The sequence below is a fragment of the Pezoporus occidentalis genome, unplaced genomic scaffold, assembly GCF_034315485.1.
Source record: "Pezoporus occidentalis ecotype Australia unplaced genomic scaffold, CSIRO_AGI_Poc_V1 ctg109, whole genome shotgun sequence".
NCBI lineage: Eukaryota > Metazoa > Chordata > Aves > Psittaciformes > Psittacidae > Pezoporus > Pezoporus occidentalis.
In genome coordinates, this window is record NW_026912875.1 from 2359757 (window position 1) to 2376962 (window position 17206).

At 42.7% G+C, this 17206-nt stretch overlaps 1 protein-coding gene across 6 annotated transcripts in view; it reads left to right on the forward strand.

Moving 5' to 3' along the window:
* SOBP (sine oculis binding protein homolog) overlaps nucleotides 1-17206 on the forward strand; it is a 117891-nt gene that overhangs the window by 52357 nt on the left and 48328 nt on the right. For 5 of the 6 annotated variants that reach the window (XR_009966006.1, XR_009966005.1, XR_009966004.1 and 2 more), the window contains exon 5: nucleotides 12874-12969. The exons of the other annotated variant lie outside the window; for it this stretch is intronic. Coding sequence is in view for 2 of the 5 variants with exons in the window: in XM_062624785.1 (XP_062480769.1) it covers nucleotides 12874-12969 (96 nt within the window). In the remaining 3 variants the exon portion in view is untranslated. The remainder of the gene's footprint in view (nucleotides 1-12873; nucleotides 12970-17206) is intronic. 6 annotated transcript variants of the gene reach the window in all.

A 17206-nucleotide genomic window follows, 5' to 3' on the forward strand; every position in this document is an offset into this window, starting at 1 on the left:
AGCTAGGGTACCTTTATATCTGGTCCAGTGGCCATTCTTATTCATAGTAAAATAAAGAGTCCGTGTTTCAAGGTTGTGGTGGAAAAAACCCTACCAGGCATCTGGCCCATCCAGTGCAGGAGAGTTTCCCACTATGTGTTTCCGCTACCTTCAGCCCAAAAAGGTGGGCGATGAGGAGACACAGGACTGATCACAGTGTGAAAGCTACTGTGCTAGGCGAGGAAGAGAGCCATGACCACTTTTTGGCTGTTGCCCTCCTCTCCTTGAATCCCTTCCTAATGCAGGCTGCCTGTGAGCACAGTGGGGCACTGGGGGGATGATTTGCATGCTTGCTTGCCAGTCACTAGCTGGAAGCCATGTGCCAGGGTTGGGAATCGTTGTCCTAGAACAAAACAGCAATGCTATTTGTGACCCACGGCAGCAAAAGCCCAAAACATGAAGTTAGGACTGACACTCCCTCTTTAACTTGAGCCACTGTGCTTTTCAGCACAATGCCAGGAGTTGTCAGCTGTAACTCCAGCTTTTTTTGGCTTGTGTCACAACCTAATAAGTTATAGGCCAGCTTCTCCTGTCGATGTTTTTGCTGCACAGAAGGCTTCACATTTTGTAAGCTTTTACAGCACAGCTGTGCTCAGAGATAAAACAGAATGTGTATACAGTACAGTATGCATTCAACTGATGCGCTAGATTCTTCCCACCATATGTATGGAGTGGTGTGCATTTCACTCCGATACGTCACTGCCAAAACTGCCAGAAGCAAATAAACAAATGGTGGAAGAGAGACACCATATGACGCAGTGCCAGGCATATGACCTAGACTTTCAGAAAGAGACCCTGGCTGCTTTTAAAAGATTACAGTGGTTCAGTTTTCTAAACCTTACCTCCCACTGTGTGAGATGTTCTGCCAGTGGGCACTAGGAAGTGTGCTGGTTGTTAAAAGAACTCATAGATTTCCCCTTCCTGCTAAGCAGCTGATGTTGCAACTCCTCTTGCTCAATACTCATTTCCCCTTCCTTTGATGCCAGTGATCAGTGACTCCCCAAACCAAGAGAAAGGAACAATGGAGATGTGTGAAATAGTCTAATTCTGGAAGGAATGCTACTGTAAAAAGACAGAACACATGTCATTAGGATGAGATTAATAATATTAGTTGCAATTCAATGATTAATATATAAACAATGCAAGTTGTTCCATCTCGTTTCCCACAAAAGAAGTCATAAAGTTGCATTTCACAGCATCGATGGTGAAGATGCCTGTAATAAACTGACACGAACATTAATTACATGGTTAGAAGTAATTAATTTGAATTGTAATTCTATTCCTGGAATTCACACTCTGAGTAGGAAAAGAGGATTCCTTAGCTTCTTTTCTCTCTGACCAACCTGTTGTGAAAGAAAAGACAATAATGGCTACCACTGTAGTGCCCCTCCTGCTAGTAGTACTGGGAAACACAGATGGATTTTCCTGTCTGTTGGCCTCAGTCTTATGTTAGGCTGAATGTCTGTCATTAGTTGTCTGGCCTTTGCCAAAGCGTAGCTTTACTGGTGATTGTGTGAAGGTCAATCAGGCGCTTCCTTCGCTTCAGAGAAGCTTTACGTGCAGTCTAGAAAAGTGCACTAGGAACAATGAAGGTCAAGACCATTACTGCATTTTACAAAGCTGATACCCAAATGCAAAACAGTCTGGATACACACAAGAGAATTTAGTCTTAGATTCTGGTGGAACTAGATATGGAATAGAAAAATACGTGAAGTGTTTTTCAGATAAAGGTAATACTTAGTAGAGTGAGAATGTGCTTAAAGTGTATATTTAGAGCTGGTTCTTTGCTTGATGTTTCCGTACTTTTGTGTAGTGTAAGTAATAAAGGCATCCTGGAAAGGTTTCCCCAAGCCTTGCTGTCTCCTGTTGTAATATACGTGGTGATCACAATAAAGACCTCTAATTCTTGGCCAAACAATGGGCAATTTGTGGAGCTGTGCATGCTGGCTGAAAGGCCAAAAGCCACATTTCTGCAGGTTTCTCCAGACTGCTTAGACAGACATCATTTCGACTCTGCCGTAAAAAGAGACATTAAGTCTCTGCACTGGTGACAGAAGAGGCAGGCCTCTTAACCTGGGAGTGGAGAAGCACGAGGAACACTTCACACTCTGAATATTGCAAAGCCCACCTGGCTGCTTCAGGCCAGCCCTTGAATGGAGGGGACACTCACTGTGCAGGGGGTGTGATTTTGGCAGCTCCCAGCTCTGTAGCTGTGGTACCCACTTTGCAGAGGAATGTCCTAGCTCTGTCTCTTTTCTTCCCTGTGGAAGCAGTAGCTCCATCTTTGAGGAAAATGGGACAGATCTATGACAGAAGACCTATTGCATAGGACACCAGCTGGACTTCAGTAGGCCTAGCAGTGCAATGGCTATACATTTGAGGTGCCACCAAATAGTCCATTGGACAGTGAGGAAGTATTAAAGAAGGCCAGACCTGCAAACAACGTTATTGGCAAAGTATTTGTTGGAGGTGTTGGGCAAGTAGGAGTTGTATAAAGGCCAGCCCATCAGGGGCTGGAATAAACCCATGAAAGCTTTAAAAAGCTGATGGTGCCACCCTGAAATGGTAGGGGTGGTATGAACATACTCATGCATATGCACGAGGAGACAGCAGTGCTGGGTGGGAGTATGCAGGAGCCTGGTGCAGCCTCAGGGGGTGCTTTTGAAGGCAACTGTGACTTAGAAGTAGGAAACAGCAGATCAGGATTACGGGAGAAGTGGCAAAACAGCAAAAAGTGCAAGCCCCTGCTCTGTGGTAAGGGGCCAGGCAGGACAGGTTAGGGGTGCAGGAAGCAAACAAGCCATTGGAGTCATTGCAGAAGAGAAAAAGGTGGCAAATGTGTTTTTGCCTGCTTCTTTTTCTAGTGGAAGCATCTCCTGTCTTTAAGAGTTAGAATAGGTAGGGATTTTTTTTTTCTCCTGTAATAAAAATGCACAGAATTGAAAAAAAAAAAGTGTAGTCTAATAAGCCCTGGGGACTGAAGTAGACTTGCAGCTGCTCCTCATGGAAGATGGTAATGAAGGGAACTGGGAAGACAGAAGCTTTTTGCAGTACATTTCATCTTATTGTGACAGAAAGGAGAAAAATCAGAATGGGACTTTTCAAATCCCAAGGCCAGTTAGAAAGATAAGTTATAGCTGATTGCCTCCCATTGCCTGGAAAGATCTGTGAACTTTCTTTTGAGTTTGAACAGACACTTTCCTGGTTTTAGACATGATACATGTAAGTGGAATCCTTCAGCGTGACAGTTGCAGTGGGCAGTGGAAAACACAGGCACGTCACTGTGATTTAGAAATAACTTTCTGCCACCACTGGGAGCAAGCTAAGAGGTGTTTGAGTTGTGTCCTGTTTGTCAGTGACAGTGTGGCATCCCCCATGGTCATGACTTCTTTAAAGAAGGGTGGAAATCCTGGAAAAGGAGGGTTCCTCGTTTGGACCATATCGGCCTGTTACTCCTCAAAATGCCTTTGAAAGTAAAACTTTGAATAAAAGCCTCAAAAAAGGTGGCAGGAGAAGTGCTGTGCCTGGCACTAGACCCAAAGGTAGTGGTGATATTGTGACCTCAGTCCCTGACCTCCAGCTGGGCTGTTGGGAATTAAGACCAATACTTCTCATCACCAGCTGGGTTTTGCTTTTGTCCTGCTTATAACTGCCACTATCTCACCTTTTATTGCAGCCATTCATCATCAGCAGAAAGACTGGAAGATGATGTTAAGGTTGTAGAAGATGTCGTTTGTATCACAGCTTCCCCTCCTTTCTTTTCACCCTCTCCTTGCCTATTATCCTGCATACGCTCTGTTCCTGTTGGGTTTTGCCCCCTGTCTCTAGACCAGTAATCCCTTTACCCAGCTCATAAATGATTGCTTTAATAATATCACGGCCCTTCCATTTTCATGTGTGAATGGCCCAAGTGGCATGTCGCTCATAACCAGAGCAGGGAGAGATTTCTATTTTCACCCTTTAAAAGGCCACAGAAAATACAGAGAACAGGATCTTGCCTATCTTGCACGGATCCCAGACAAGCATTTATTGCTGCAGAATGGCTTGCAGAGACAGCCCATTTGAGGGAAAGCTTTACCAACCAGACCTGGCCATTATTTTTCTTTCTCCAAATTTATTCAAAGTGCAGAGCTGTTTGTATACCACAAAGATGGGAATTAAAGAAAGAGAGTACGTGTAGAATTTACCAGCTGTTTAAGTCTTATTGTTACCTTCTGTATCGATCAAATCCGTTGCCTCTTAATTGGATATTGACTGTTGTGAGGCAAATAAGGCAAGCTGTCAGAGGGGGGAGGGATGGGGCGCGAGGTTTATCTTAATGGTATGTTGATCATGACTAGTCTATAAAAGCCAGTGGGAGAGGAGTTCATTAAACCAGCCTGCAATTGCTTTAAAAAAATATGCTCTGAGTCAAGATGATTAATCATATATGTGACACTGCAATCAGAGAAAATCCGCATTGTTGCTCTGGTATTTACAATGCTGAAGCTCGAAATAAGCAGATGCATTGAAACAAATTCATTAGGGACAGTGATTTGTTTGGCCTGTGAGCCTTAGCTAACCATAACCAACATTTGAGGGGGTTTTTTTGCTTTCCTTTTTTTTTTCCTTGGTGTTGTGTTTTGTTTTTCTGCCTCTCTGCTTCTCTGGCAGGCTGATTGGAAACGTGTGCTTGCCCTGCACAGGAGTCTCTCGTCTGTGCTGGGGAACCCTTGTAGAGATAGCAGAGTGAGAAGGGATACTTGAGCTACCTGACAGTGAATCACACGGAATACTTGGGAAAACATTTTTATCTCATCAATTCTAATAAGCAGGGAACGTGAAGAGAGAGGGAAAGCTTATCAGCTATGCTGGTGTGAGCTACCCATTACAAAAATAGAATCTGCTGGGAAGCCTGTAGTATATTTTCATTCCTTTCCTAGCCATATTTTAGGCTGTGTATTGAATATGTTGCAATAACTGTCAAGCACGGTCCATTAGTGTCTCTGGATCAAGTCTGTCGTGAATCAGGAGTGAGATTAGTAGGATAGGCTCACTTTTATGAAGGTCCCACACAGCTGTGACTTGTCAAAGAAACATTCAAAGGGGCAATAAACAAAGTTTATTTCAAATTATCTCAATGTTATGTGTTTGTTATCATATTTATTCTTTGACAATTCAGAACTGGTTATTAAAAATTTATTATATGAGTAAAGGTTTGTGCAGTTTGAAAAATGAGCTTTTGAGGCAGCCACCTGAACACTTCTCATATATCAACATGCCATAAACTGTCAGGGAAAGGGTAGTGCAGTCCTGCGAAAGCTGGTAAAGCTGCAGAAACTGCTCATTAGCCAATAGAGGAAGGAAAAAGGTGCATAAGTCTGGAATGCAATGGGAAAATGAGGTTTAATGGGGAGTTTTCATTTAAGGGCATAATGCAGTTCCCTGCTGGAGCAACTGGATCTAGGTAGGACCACCTTTGCTTGCTTGTGAGTTATTTAATGTCTCAATCCTTCTAGTCCTCTTCCTATAAAAATTAGAAGAGTGGCCCAGGGCAGTAGACACTGCTATTTTTGCTTCAGTTGCTCTTTCTTGATGTATTGTGAAACTGAAGGCGGTCATCAGTTTTTACTAAGTATTTTATGACTGGTAGAAAGATCTATAAATGTACGTACAACATTGCAAGCTGCATAAAAAGAAAATCCTGATTTTGCCTGGAAGGGTGAGAAGTCCAGCAGGAATCTACAAAGTATATGAAACAAAACTGGGGGAAGGCAGTTTTCAGTGAATTTTAAATGCAGTAGGAATAAAGTTATGACTTTAGCAGGCACTAGGGTAGTACTGTTACTAGTATTTCCTTTTGATTCACTTAGAATATTACTTGCTTTATAATAGAGTTTGCAGCTTGCATTTTAAATATAAACTGTGGATAATTTTATACTGTGAAATTCTGAGGAAAAAAATGTAATACATAAAGCTGGACCATTTGGAGCCATAGCCTGGGGAAGACAAGCATTTTTCAAATAAAGATGAGATCCATAAGTAATCATTTGCAAAGTTTTCAGGCACATTTGTTGGGATTTTTTAGTGTGCTTCAGATATGCAGGAGAATGAATGTGACATTCCTCGGTTGCTTGACAAGGATAATTTCAGAAACACTGCCCTATCATTCCACAGATTGGCACCTTCTTCTTCTTTGTCATAATGCATTTTTCTGGGGCAGCTTTTCTCAGCAAAACTGTCTGTTTCCCAGGAGTTTTTACATGTGTTCAGAAAGGGACAATGAGGAAGTGTGGGCTGGGTTTGGTTAGAATAGCAGGTTCGACCTGGTGACTATTTATTTTTGAAGTCAGGGAGTATTTCTTCTGTCAGCACAACGGAGAAGATTGCAGGATACTCTGAATGATGTATTTTCTCTGGTTCTAATCATACTAGCCAGATCGCTTGCACCCGGAGGCAGTTCCACACCAAACCTTCTCCTGAACATGTGGATTCAAGATGCTTTTCTAATCCAGACTGCCACTAGTGATGTTGCGTTCAGATTTTGCATTTGCTTTTGAAATAGCAACTGAAATTTAAACAAAGGTTAGAGTTTGGGTCTAGATTTATCACTGTCTATAATGTACATATCACAGTAAAGCATAAGCAGCTCTTACCAAGAGATATGCCAACAATAGGGGCCCTTGTCTTGCCGAGGATGCCTGCAAGGAATTGAACCTCAGGGTCTACTTAGGGACTGCATCTTTGCAGGGACATCTTTGCCCATTCTCAGTGACCATGTAGCTTCACTCTGTGAAAGGGAATCCACAACTATGGAGTCTGTAGTGTTATATGTAGGAGCCAGGAGCAGCTGAGTGCCAGTGAGAGATTTCAAGGAAGGCTGTGGAGAGATAGCAGGCAACAAAATGGCCCAAACCTGTCTCCAGCAGTACACCTTCTGCTCAGGTCCTGGAAAGAGTTGCACAGATAGTCCCAAGGTTTTGTTTGTCATGCTGATACTGTTCCACAGGTTTCTATCTACTGGTGACTTCTTCAAGCATAGACAAGATCTCAATTCCTAAGTTAAATACCAGGTGGAGAGGTGCACTCTGTGTTGGTATGTGTGTGTGCGCATTGGGGTGGTATGTGTGTGGAGAGGAGAGGGCGCAGCAAAGTAAGTCATCAAAAAAGCCCTTCTGGTTTTCCTCTGCATACTTAATAAGGAAGCTATAAGAGGGCATATTCCCAATTTCTTCTTAACTTTGTAGATCACCTCCAGTAGACAGATTGTCTTGTGGACCACTTCCCCTCCCCTTGGTGATCAAATGACATTCCTGCGGTGACTACAGCAGTTGCTTACATGGAAAAATAACATTAGGAAAGTATTTAATGTATTTTTAGCTGTCTTTAAATGCATTTTAGCAGCTGGAAACAGGGGGAATTGGTAGCACGTGACCTGCAAGCTCTCTGTAGACAACCACCAAGTGTGCAGAGAGCCACTGCTGGCACAGAGACCCCAGGCTGGGAATCGTTGGGTAGTGTGGTCACCTCTAACCTGGGTTGTCAAAGGAGATCAGGCAAAAGAGATAACCTTAATTTTAATGGGATGTAAATGATAACAATGTAATAAATAACCAGTGTGATTTTAGGTCCTTTATTTTCACTGATCTGACTTTTGGGAGAAATTGTGAGATGTTGTTTTGATATGCTTCAAAACTTTTTTGAAAATCTTGAGAAGATTTTAGAAGCTTGGAGTGGAAAATATTGCAAGTGTAGAGATTAGTGAATAGAGTACAGCTGAGAGAGGCAACAAGCTTGTAAATTCACTCAGTGAATCAGGAAAATCCTGAAATCCTTGTGAAGAGCAAGCCTCTCGTCAAACATCAGTGGAAGCTTTCCCTGAGGGGAGACTTTTCCCTGAGCTGAGGGCTCACTCACTCCTATAATTGCACACTTGCTGAACCAGGGGTGTCCTCTCGAGACCGTTATCCCTGGCCTTGCTCCACTCCCAGTGTGGAGCCATGACCTGGCATCCTGATGTCAGGCTCCCCCACCGCCCCTGCCCACAGCAAGTCTGTTCATATTTCTGGGAAGAATATACTCAGCAGATGGAAGTTTAGTGCTATTTTTACCATGGTTGGTACAGTGAATGTAGAGAGCATGATAATTGATTATCTGGGACAACAGAAATGCACAGGAACTACAATTTCAAGGATTAGGGTCTCCCCGAGGATTTCCTTCGAGTTTCAGTGAAGGGAGAGATAACCTTTGTGGTGGAAACGGAAACACGGCTTTCAGTTCCCATCTGCGGCCAGCCTCTGGAGACAGTAGTATTAAGGGTGATGTGAACTTCCTCTGTTCATCGCCATGGGATAGGAGCCTCGACGTGGTTATCTGTGCTTCTATAGCAACGCTATTCAATTTCTCACTGCTTTTTTTTTGTCCTGCCAGAAACAGTCAATTAATGCCTGTATTTAACATGTCTGGAGTAATGGTCCCATGTTTCACCTGGTTTAAAGGACATTTATGGAAATCAGGCAGCAATTTTATCCTGAGTAAGCAGCCTAATATTCTGTCGTTCTGCATTACTCAAGTGGCCATTGCTCTTAGAAAATACATGTTAGGTGTTTTCAGTTAAGAGGCATTAAACTTCTGTGGACTGAGCAGTAGGATTTCATTGCAAATGCATTGTCTCATTTTAATGGAAGCTTTGCATTAACAAGTTCCATCTCAATAAATTATTCTGTTCAACCTGCCTTGTGACTTACACTATCATGAGATTCTGCCCTCAATATTAAAATGTAAGCACAGATTTCCTCTCCCAAGGCTAAGGCTGCATAAAAAGGCTTACACTGAAGCTAAGAAATCCTCTGTCTGGATCAAGATAATTTTTCTCAGAGAATATGGAGAAACAAATATCCATGCACTTTGGAGAGGAGGAAATTCTGCTGTAGATTGTTCTTTCCCTGTCTTGTTAAAAAAAAAGGAATTTTGACTTAATATATAGTCTGTTTCCAAACTATTGGCATCTTTCACAAATATAGGCTGGCTGGCTTATGAACAAATAGCACAGTTTGTGTAGCCAAAGATAGTTGTCATCATGCACTTATTAATGAGTACACATATCTCTGAACATCAAACGCTGTGCTATTTTCAGAGAGGTCCTTTCAGATCCTGTTTTCTGTTCTTTTTTCCTAATTTTTTGCCTTGCCCTCTTGCCATTTTCCCTCAAAGTTGGGTGGTGGAAAGCAGAGAGGAAAGGAACCTGGGAAAGGAGATGTTCTCATCTGTCCAGCTTCCCTATGTCAGGAGCTACTCTGTGCATGTCATTCCTGACAGATGTTTGCCTAATCTGCTCTTAAAAAACTCCAGTGATGGGGCTTTGACAATCTCCTTAGGCAATCTGCTCCAGCGCTTTGCTGTACCTATCATTAGGAAGGGTTTCCTGATATCTAACCTGCAATTAAAGGCCACAATTTCCCATACAACCCATCATCAGGCTGACCTTATAGCCAAGCCAGCTCCACCACGTTGACTGCTGTTTCCTCGCTAGATCTTCCTTGTCAACAGTGCTCCTTGGGTAATGTGCTCTCTCCTGCCAGGAGTAGCCAGGGTAGTGTGTGTGCCACCGGTTTTGTTGAGTGTCCAGCCTGGCATCCCATGGGCTGCCAATGGGCAGATTTCCCTCTCAGATCTCATGCAGCTGACGGGAAGGCGGCTGCCTGCCAGTAGAGGCTATTGAATTAGGAGATTCAGTAAATCCCAGGAGAGGCACTGCCACAGTGAAGTTGCAGCAGTTTTGTGTTGATAAAACTACCAGTGCTCACCATGGTACCAGGTTCAGAGCAGGAGCTGAAGCCTTTTTTGTCCTGGAACAAAGTGGGCTGTGAAGGCAGTGGTACCATATATTGCATACATGCAATCAGTCACATCAAGCATTTTTGGACATACATTTTCTGATTATAGCATTTCTATAACGATGTTAGGAGTTTAAAAGCATTTAAAAAAATCAGAGGCACCAAAGGTTTGGCTTGGGTTTTTTTAAGTTGCTTTCTTTGAAACAATCACAGGCAAAGTACATGCCATGTCAGCCCTCCCTGATGGAGAAGCTGTAGATGCCAGCAGTGAGGGAGGTTGAGATGCTGTGGAGCTGAGGCAGTCCCTTACTGATGTGCAGCAGCAATAGAGAATGAGCCGGGATAGATACAGGCATATCACAATATTACCATGGCAAGATAAACTCTGAACCACATTTTTAATGTGCTTAGAACAGTGCTGGACATTGTGTTTCCTTCTGCAAATTATTTACAACTGAAAGACTGTAGTAATGAACTAATGTAAAGAATTAGCCCTGAGAAACCCTGGAGAATTAACTGCTGAGAAAAGGGTTTTTTTCACAATGGAAACCAGTTAGCTAAATAAGGTGTGCTTTTGCTGCTTGAGTAAATTACAGCAGTAGGTAGCTAAACTGGTTTTGAGACTAGGAAATTTTCATGATGTCCAAAGTTAAGTAAAATAAGGTTTGGATCAGTAGGAGGGAGGGCATGTTGCCATCAGCAGGGCTGAATAACCCTCGTGCAACTGGCGCTTTTGGTAAGCAGGTCAGGGTCAGTGTGGTTTGTCTGTGTTCTGACACATGCACTACAAACACCCTGATATCCATTTCATTTTACAAGGTGGGTGCGTGCACCAAGATAATGCTCCAGAGGGTCATTGGCAGGTTAAAATGTGCCAACCGTCACACGCACAATGTCTAGAATAGTGCCAAGATACAATTTCAGGGGTCTGAGGCCACCGGTAGCGTTCAGAGCCCTACATAACACCTGTGTCCCACACAGCATCTCACAAGCTCTCTGTCACTGAGCATTCCATTGGCACCTGTGATCCTGAGCTGACAGGTCCGTTTCTCTTTGTGCGAGGCATTTTGAAGGCATTCATTCCCCAGCTGTCTTTTAGATGACCTGGAAGAGCTTCAGCGAGTTGCCTGTATTCCTTCATGGATGAAAGAGAAGGACAAAGTTTGTTTGAAAACTGAAAATTGGGTGGGTTTTCTTTACAAAACATAGTCAGATTTAGACACTGTATTCCACACAGCATGGGAGGTAGATTTGTTGTGTGAGAAAGGTTTCAGTTTCAAAGTAATGATTAGAGTAATACATTTAAACCTTTGTCAGTATAAAGTGATTTCAGGTGCTCAGGAATGCTCTGCCTCTTCCTTGTGGTTTGAAGGAAAAATTTTAAACATTTTCCACCCTGCAGCTACTGAGGGCAGTGTAAGAAAATACCCATAAGCTGCTAGGAAATGTGCAGAATAAACTCATTTCCCACTTCCCGCTGCTTGTAATAATCATCAGTTGTAGACACCACTCGAAACGTTTTTGGACAAACTTTACATTTTAAAATAGTTATTTTCTGCCAGGCAGAGTTTGTTCACACCCTATGGCTGACAAGTAGAGGCCCAGGCTGAAGCCCTCAATGGGCTTTCTATGAGGTGCAGCCCCTTCATGTTTTCCTAAAAGCCCCCAGTGCCGTTAACCCACAGCTCCCCTTTCCCACTTACCTCCCTAGGGAGAGACAGAAGCCTATTTGAAAGCAAACAAGCCGTAGAGCCTACAAGGTGTAAATATCTTTCATGAACGCCAGCGCTGGGTTGTGACACACGACAACAGGCAGTTCACTCCGTGTGAGGGGGAACAGTATGCCAGCACTGCTGCAGCCACCAAGGTGCATATGCATTGCACCCGGGCACCCCTGGACCCTCCTGCCCCGGGGGGACACATGGGGTGGCTGGAGGGACAGGGAGCAGAGCTGCCTGCTCCTTGTCCATCTCCTCTGCCTGCTTTCATTGCCCATCGCTTTGGTCACCCCCCTCTGCCCTCCTTCTCTCCCTGGCTTCTTTGGGCAGGGTCTGATTTAAGTAGTTTGGCAGGGAGCCAGGAGCTCATCATTTTAATGCAGTGTAAAATGGAATGTGCATAATTATATGCAAGCCATATGTGAGGGAGACAGCTCAGCTGTGAATTTCGGGAGGCTGCAAGAGGGAGAGAGCGAACAGTCAGGGATCAGATGAGATGGAGCGGAACGGAGTGCAAGTGTCACTGAAATGAACAGTGTAATGAGTGTATTGCTGACACTCCTCCTTTCACCTGCTTCTCCCTTTTGCTCCAACTCGAAAGCAGAAAACACTGTAGATGAGAAGGGAAAAATACTATATGCAAGCAGGATTGCTAATGGGCTCTGGTAATGTCTCCATTTAAACTTCAGCTTTCTTAATTAACAGCATAGTTTCGAATAACCGGTAACTTTTAATGCATCTTTGTCATTAAATATTTTGACCACATTTGACTGAAGGATCTTTGTTCTCGCTAGATGATTGCTCCTTTCAAAGCTTCACTTAAACATGGAGGGGGAATCCATTTAACTATAATAGTATTACATGTAAATTATGGGTATGAAAACTTACTTATTTTTTGGGGCCTTGCTGTTAAACTGAAAATACATTATCTAGGGATTGCTTAAGCATGTCAGAAAGTTTATACAAGTACGTATGTAATGTAATCCTGAAAAATGCAATGGAGTAAATTGAAACCCTGAGTTACTCACAGTCTTCAGCTCAAATATTTCATCTTGGGTTTGTCTTTTGTTGTTGTACTTATTACACCACAATGAATTTGCATGTTCAACCTAAGTTATGTAAGAAAACAGCATCCCAAGTTCTCATATCTTAAGTTATACTGCGTATTTAAAGAAACTTTAAAATAATGTTGTATTTTGGGATTCCCGTCTGTTTTAATGATCTGAGCTGTTATGCTTTTAGCTATTTTTTTCCTTCCATTATTTGTAAGTCCCTAAATAGGCCATTATATTTCCCTTCAGGCTAGAGATGAAGATGGACATGCTGAAAATTTTCCCCAGCAGCACTATGCTAAGGAAACTCCAAGACTTGCCTTCAAGAATAACTGCGAACTACTTGTAAGAATAACATACTTACAACAAGTCTAGATTGTTACTTTAGCACAGTGAAAACCGTTTTTTTTCTTTTTTTTTTCTTTTTGAAAGGCTTTTGTTCATTATGACATTATGAAATATGATAGGTTTTCTTTCTTCCTGTTCAGTGTACTAATGCTAGTTCTGCTATCCGTGAACAATTTAAGATCTCAGATTGCTTGAAAAATCTCTTGTATTTGATGACAGCACGTGAATGGCCTTGTACTACCTTGTCTTGCACGGTAAATCAGGGAGCTTCATTCAGGGAATGGCTGGTGATGCACGAGAAGCACTCCCCCACCTCCAAGGCACCCCAGAACTCACTTTCCCATCCACCTTTTATTTCTGCCTTGTTTTTGGCTGCGTCGTGTTTGTTATGCTGACAAGCAGTACTCCCTTCAGAGCTTGCCTGTTCCTCCCCTTCCTAGCTGCATGCAGGCGGGAGCATCCTCTCCTTTCCATTCCTCTCCACTCTACTCCTCTCCCATCCTCTGCTGTGGGGAAAGAGCAAAAGCCAGGAAAGCACATACAGGGAGTCTGGAGTGTTTATAAGCCATAAGAGAGAGGATAATCAGCTCTGAAAGGATCTCTGTTCCAAGGCGGGGTTAATTCACTGTTCATTTCAGCATTTGCAGCTAGGCAAGATTAAAAGCAAGCAGGAATGCCTATTATATTTCTATTGAATGAATCTGTTGGGACCTAATGTTCTTGATTAGCTTTGTGAAAATGAGTGCTCCACGATGAGTTTTTCTGTTTGCCTAAAGTAAGCAGAGAATGACTTGTAGTACATTTAAGAGAGATTCATGCATGGCTTTCGAATTAGATGAATTGGTAGATCTCTCCCTTACATTCCCCTTTCTTCTCTGCCGTACTGAAGTAAAATATATCATTTGGCTAAATGGAAATAATTTGTGGAGAGTCAGAACACGTGGTTATGTTTGAAACAACACCACTTTTTTTTTTCTCATTATAACTACAGAAGAGGCGGGTGGCGATGGAGGAGCAAGCTGTGTTTCCTCTGCATTAAAACCTGTGTCTGCCTCCCCCGTAGAGGATGCATGGCCAAATGCTAATCTTGGTGACCCAGGTGCAACATCCAAGGAAGTCAAGCTGATTGATAGGCTGACGTAACCCAGTGCTGAAGCCAGACCCCAGATTCAGGCAGTTATCAGAGAAGCCCAGACTGGAGAGCAGCAGCTCAGCGGTGATGACCAGTCCCTACTCACAGCACTGGCCAGAGTACAGAGCATCTTGGCCATGCCTGCACTAGTGGGCCCACAGGCTTTCCTGTGGTGTCCCCTGTGCTGAGCCAGCCCCTGGTTAGGTAATGATGATGCTGTTTAGAGCCACAGGTTTCACTTGGAAGGTTCAGTTTGTTCCCAGTAGAATTCTCCCCAGCCAAAAGTGATGTGACCCGTAAGACATGATCTTGCTTCCTCTTAAACCTTTCGCAAAGTTCTTGTTGGTTTCAGGGGCAGGAGGATAATGTCCTAAGGGGAGGAAAATAGACAAACACAGAAAGCGATTCCCTGGTGCAGTAACAATTCTTGTGCCAAGTAAATGCAACTCTTTCTTCAAGGCCATGCTTAATTACTGTGCCGGTTCAAATCAGGCCTGATGAACGATTGCAAAACACCAAGATGGCCTTGATGTCAGTTGGGCTTCTTGGAGTTGGAGGAGTTCAGGACTAGAGCTCGGAGACAACACAGTATAAAATAAGTCATGTATTATTTCGATTGAAGATCTCCTTTATTTTTAGTGCAAGCAACCAATGAACCGATTAACCCCTTTTCTGCTGTTGAAATCAAGCATTCTTTTAATGCCCAGTTAACTATTCCTCTACTAATATACATTTAAGTTTTTGTTTTATTGTATCACTTCTGTACCTGGCAAAAGCTCAAATCATCCAAGTTAGTCTTTCATGTGCATTTTGGACAAGTTTCAGTTCTTGTTTAAGGAAGTAATAAAAGCAATTTGTCATAGTTTTATTTTTCCTGTGCTGTTGGAAACAAAATTGGCAGGGATGTAATGTGTACTCAGTTTGTATGTGAAAAAAAATAGACAAATAATGAATATGTACCTCTGCTATCTTTAAAGATGTATTTTAGGAATTTTCAGTGAAAATACGATGTTGAGCCTAGGCTTTGGTGGTGGAGGAACTAGTGTTGTGTGTTGAAGATGATACGTATTTTACAGAGGGGTAATGGTTTTCCTTCTGTATTTTTACTTTTGGGGAAACAATGCTATATTAAAATATGCTTGAGAGTAAAGGGAATTGCACAGGACCTGGACAGTAAGACAGCATCTTTCTCCTGAAGGCTAGTCACTATTCCTATGTTTGTGCTAGGAAATGTCTTCTTGGAAGGAAAGGGGGGGGGGGGGAAATGAAAGAAAGGAGTGAGGACAGCTGCTTCCTCTGAAAAATATCTTCCCAATGGTTAAAAATTTACCCAGAGTCTAACAGTGCAAGTCAGAAGCTGGCTGAGTGAAAAGCTGAGATTTTTTAAATGAAAGAGAAACTGAAACTTGTTTATGCTTTTGAGAACTGGGAAATCCTTGGAGTTTTCTCAGTGCAATTGAGAGTAAGTGTATAGCCTGTGAGGTGAAATTGGAGGATTTGGCTCAAAAGTGCTTTCTTTGCTTTAGGGTTCAGCTGCCATTTTCCAGCAAGGTTTGTTCCAGCAAGTGCAGGCTCTTCTGTTTGGGAAATGCTTGTCTTGGGAGGGTGCTGCCAGGCGGGATCCAGGGGCTGAAGCGCTGCTGCTGGGTCTGTGTGCCAGGCTCGCCTGCTACACCAGCTGAATCTTAACATCCCAGATCACGGACAGATATGGCAAGCTTTAACTCCTCAGTATTTGGAGAGATTTGAAAGCATAGTAACACACTATTACAAGTTGTATGCTTGCTTTATTGTTTGCTCCTCCAAAGAGGAGATAATTTGGATAGTGAGGTACAGCTCAGCTGTTTGGTAGGTTTCATTTTGTTTTGTTGGGTTTTTTTTTTGAGAGAGAGCTTGATAGGAAATAGGAGGAAGAAAGACGTATGATTTAGGCAAAAGAAACCCCCGCAGTGCTTACAGTAGTTCTGCGCGTTAAGGAAAGCAGTGACAATTAAAGATTTTGGTTGGTACAGAAAGCCATTGTGCAGTTAGGGGATTAGATTAGGGCATTAATTTCCCACGCTAAATCCAGATACATTGTGTCATGCCATTTGTTGTAGAGGATAGAAAACAAAATGGTAAAGATGCTGTAGTCAATGAGGACGTCAAGTTTTCCTTTTGAACTTTACAGTATTTTTGAGAATCATGATTTCTTAAGTTTAGATAAATACCAGGAATTACATAAAACAAATCTATATTTTAAAGAGCCGGCCCATCATGCTGTGTTGGCCAGCCATCGACTCTTCTCCCATAGGCACTGCCTCAGCATTTTAATTTCTTGTTCTATGAGTGGCTGGAAGCTTTTCTTTCAGGCACATCTCTTTGTTTACAGAAGGAAAAGGCAGAATTTAGTCCTCTGGAAGCTGATTGTCACAGGAGCAGTACAGTCCAGCTAATAGTGAATGTGGGGAGAGAGATGGGATTAACTACAGAGAAAGAATAGGCTTGAGTCAAAAGGCCAGTGAGAAGCCCACAGCTCCTGCTCTAGCTGGCTGAAATTCCTAAGCCATTGCCTAAAGAAAGGAAAAATCCATCTGGCATCTACCCAGGTTAGTGAGGGTAGGAAGAGCCATGCCTGGATGCCTTTTAACAAAAGTGGGAAAGAAAAACCAGCAGCTAGTCTTCCCCCCGCCCCAAGTTGCCCAGAATATTGCGTCAAGGTTTCAGATTGACATGCTGCAGTATGAGCAAAGAAGGGTTTGATGAATTAGGGAAATTAAACACCAGGTTGCTTTCCAGATCATTTGTTTATGGAGATGATCTGAGTACCACCTACCACTATGAGACTAAATGTAAAGCAAACAAAAACCAAACAAAATATAAACGCCCTAGGAAAAAAAAAAATGATTTCCAGTCCTACATCCAGCTTTGATCCACATTTTTCCTGCAATAAAATCAGGGTCTTTTTCTCTTTGAAATCAAAAGGTCTGCTCCTAGTTTTGCTCTGGGAGGATAAATTCATGAGTTCAGTATGCAGTGAATTATAAGGTTGTCCTTATGCTTGGAAGCTGTTATGTGAAAGACACAAAATAAAACATGCTTGTTACTGGATTTAATGCAAAC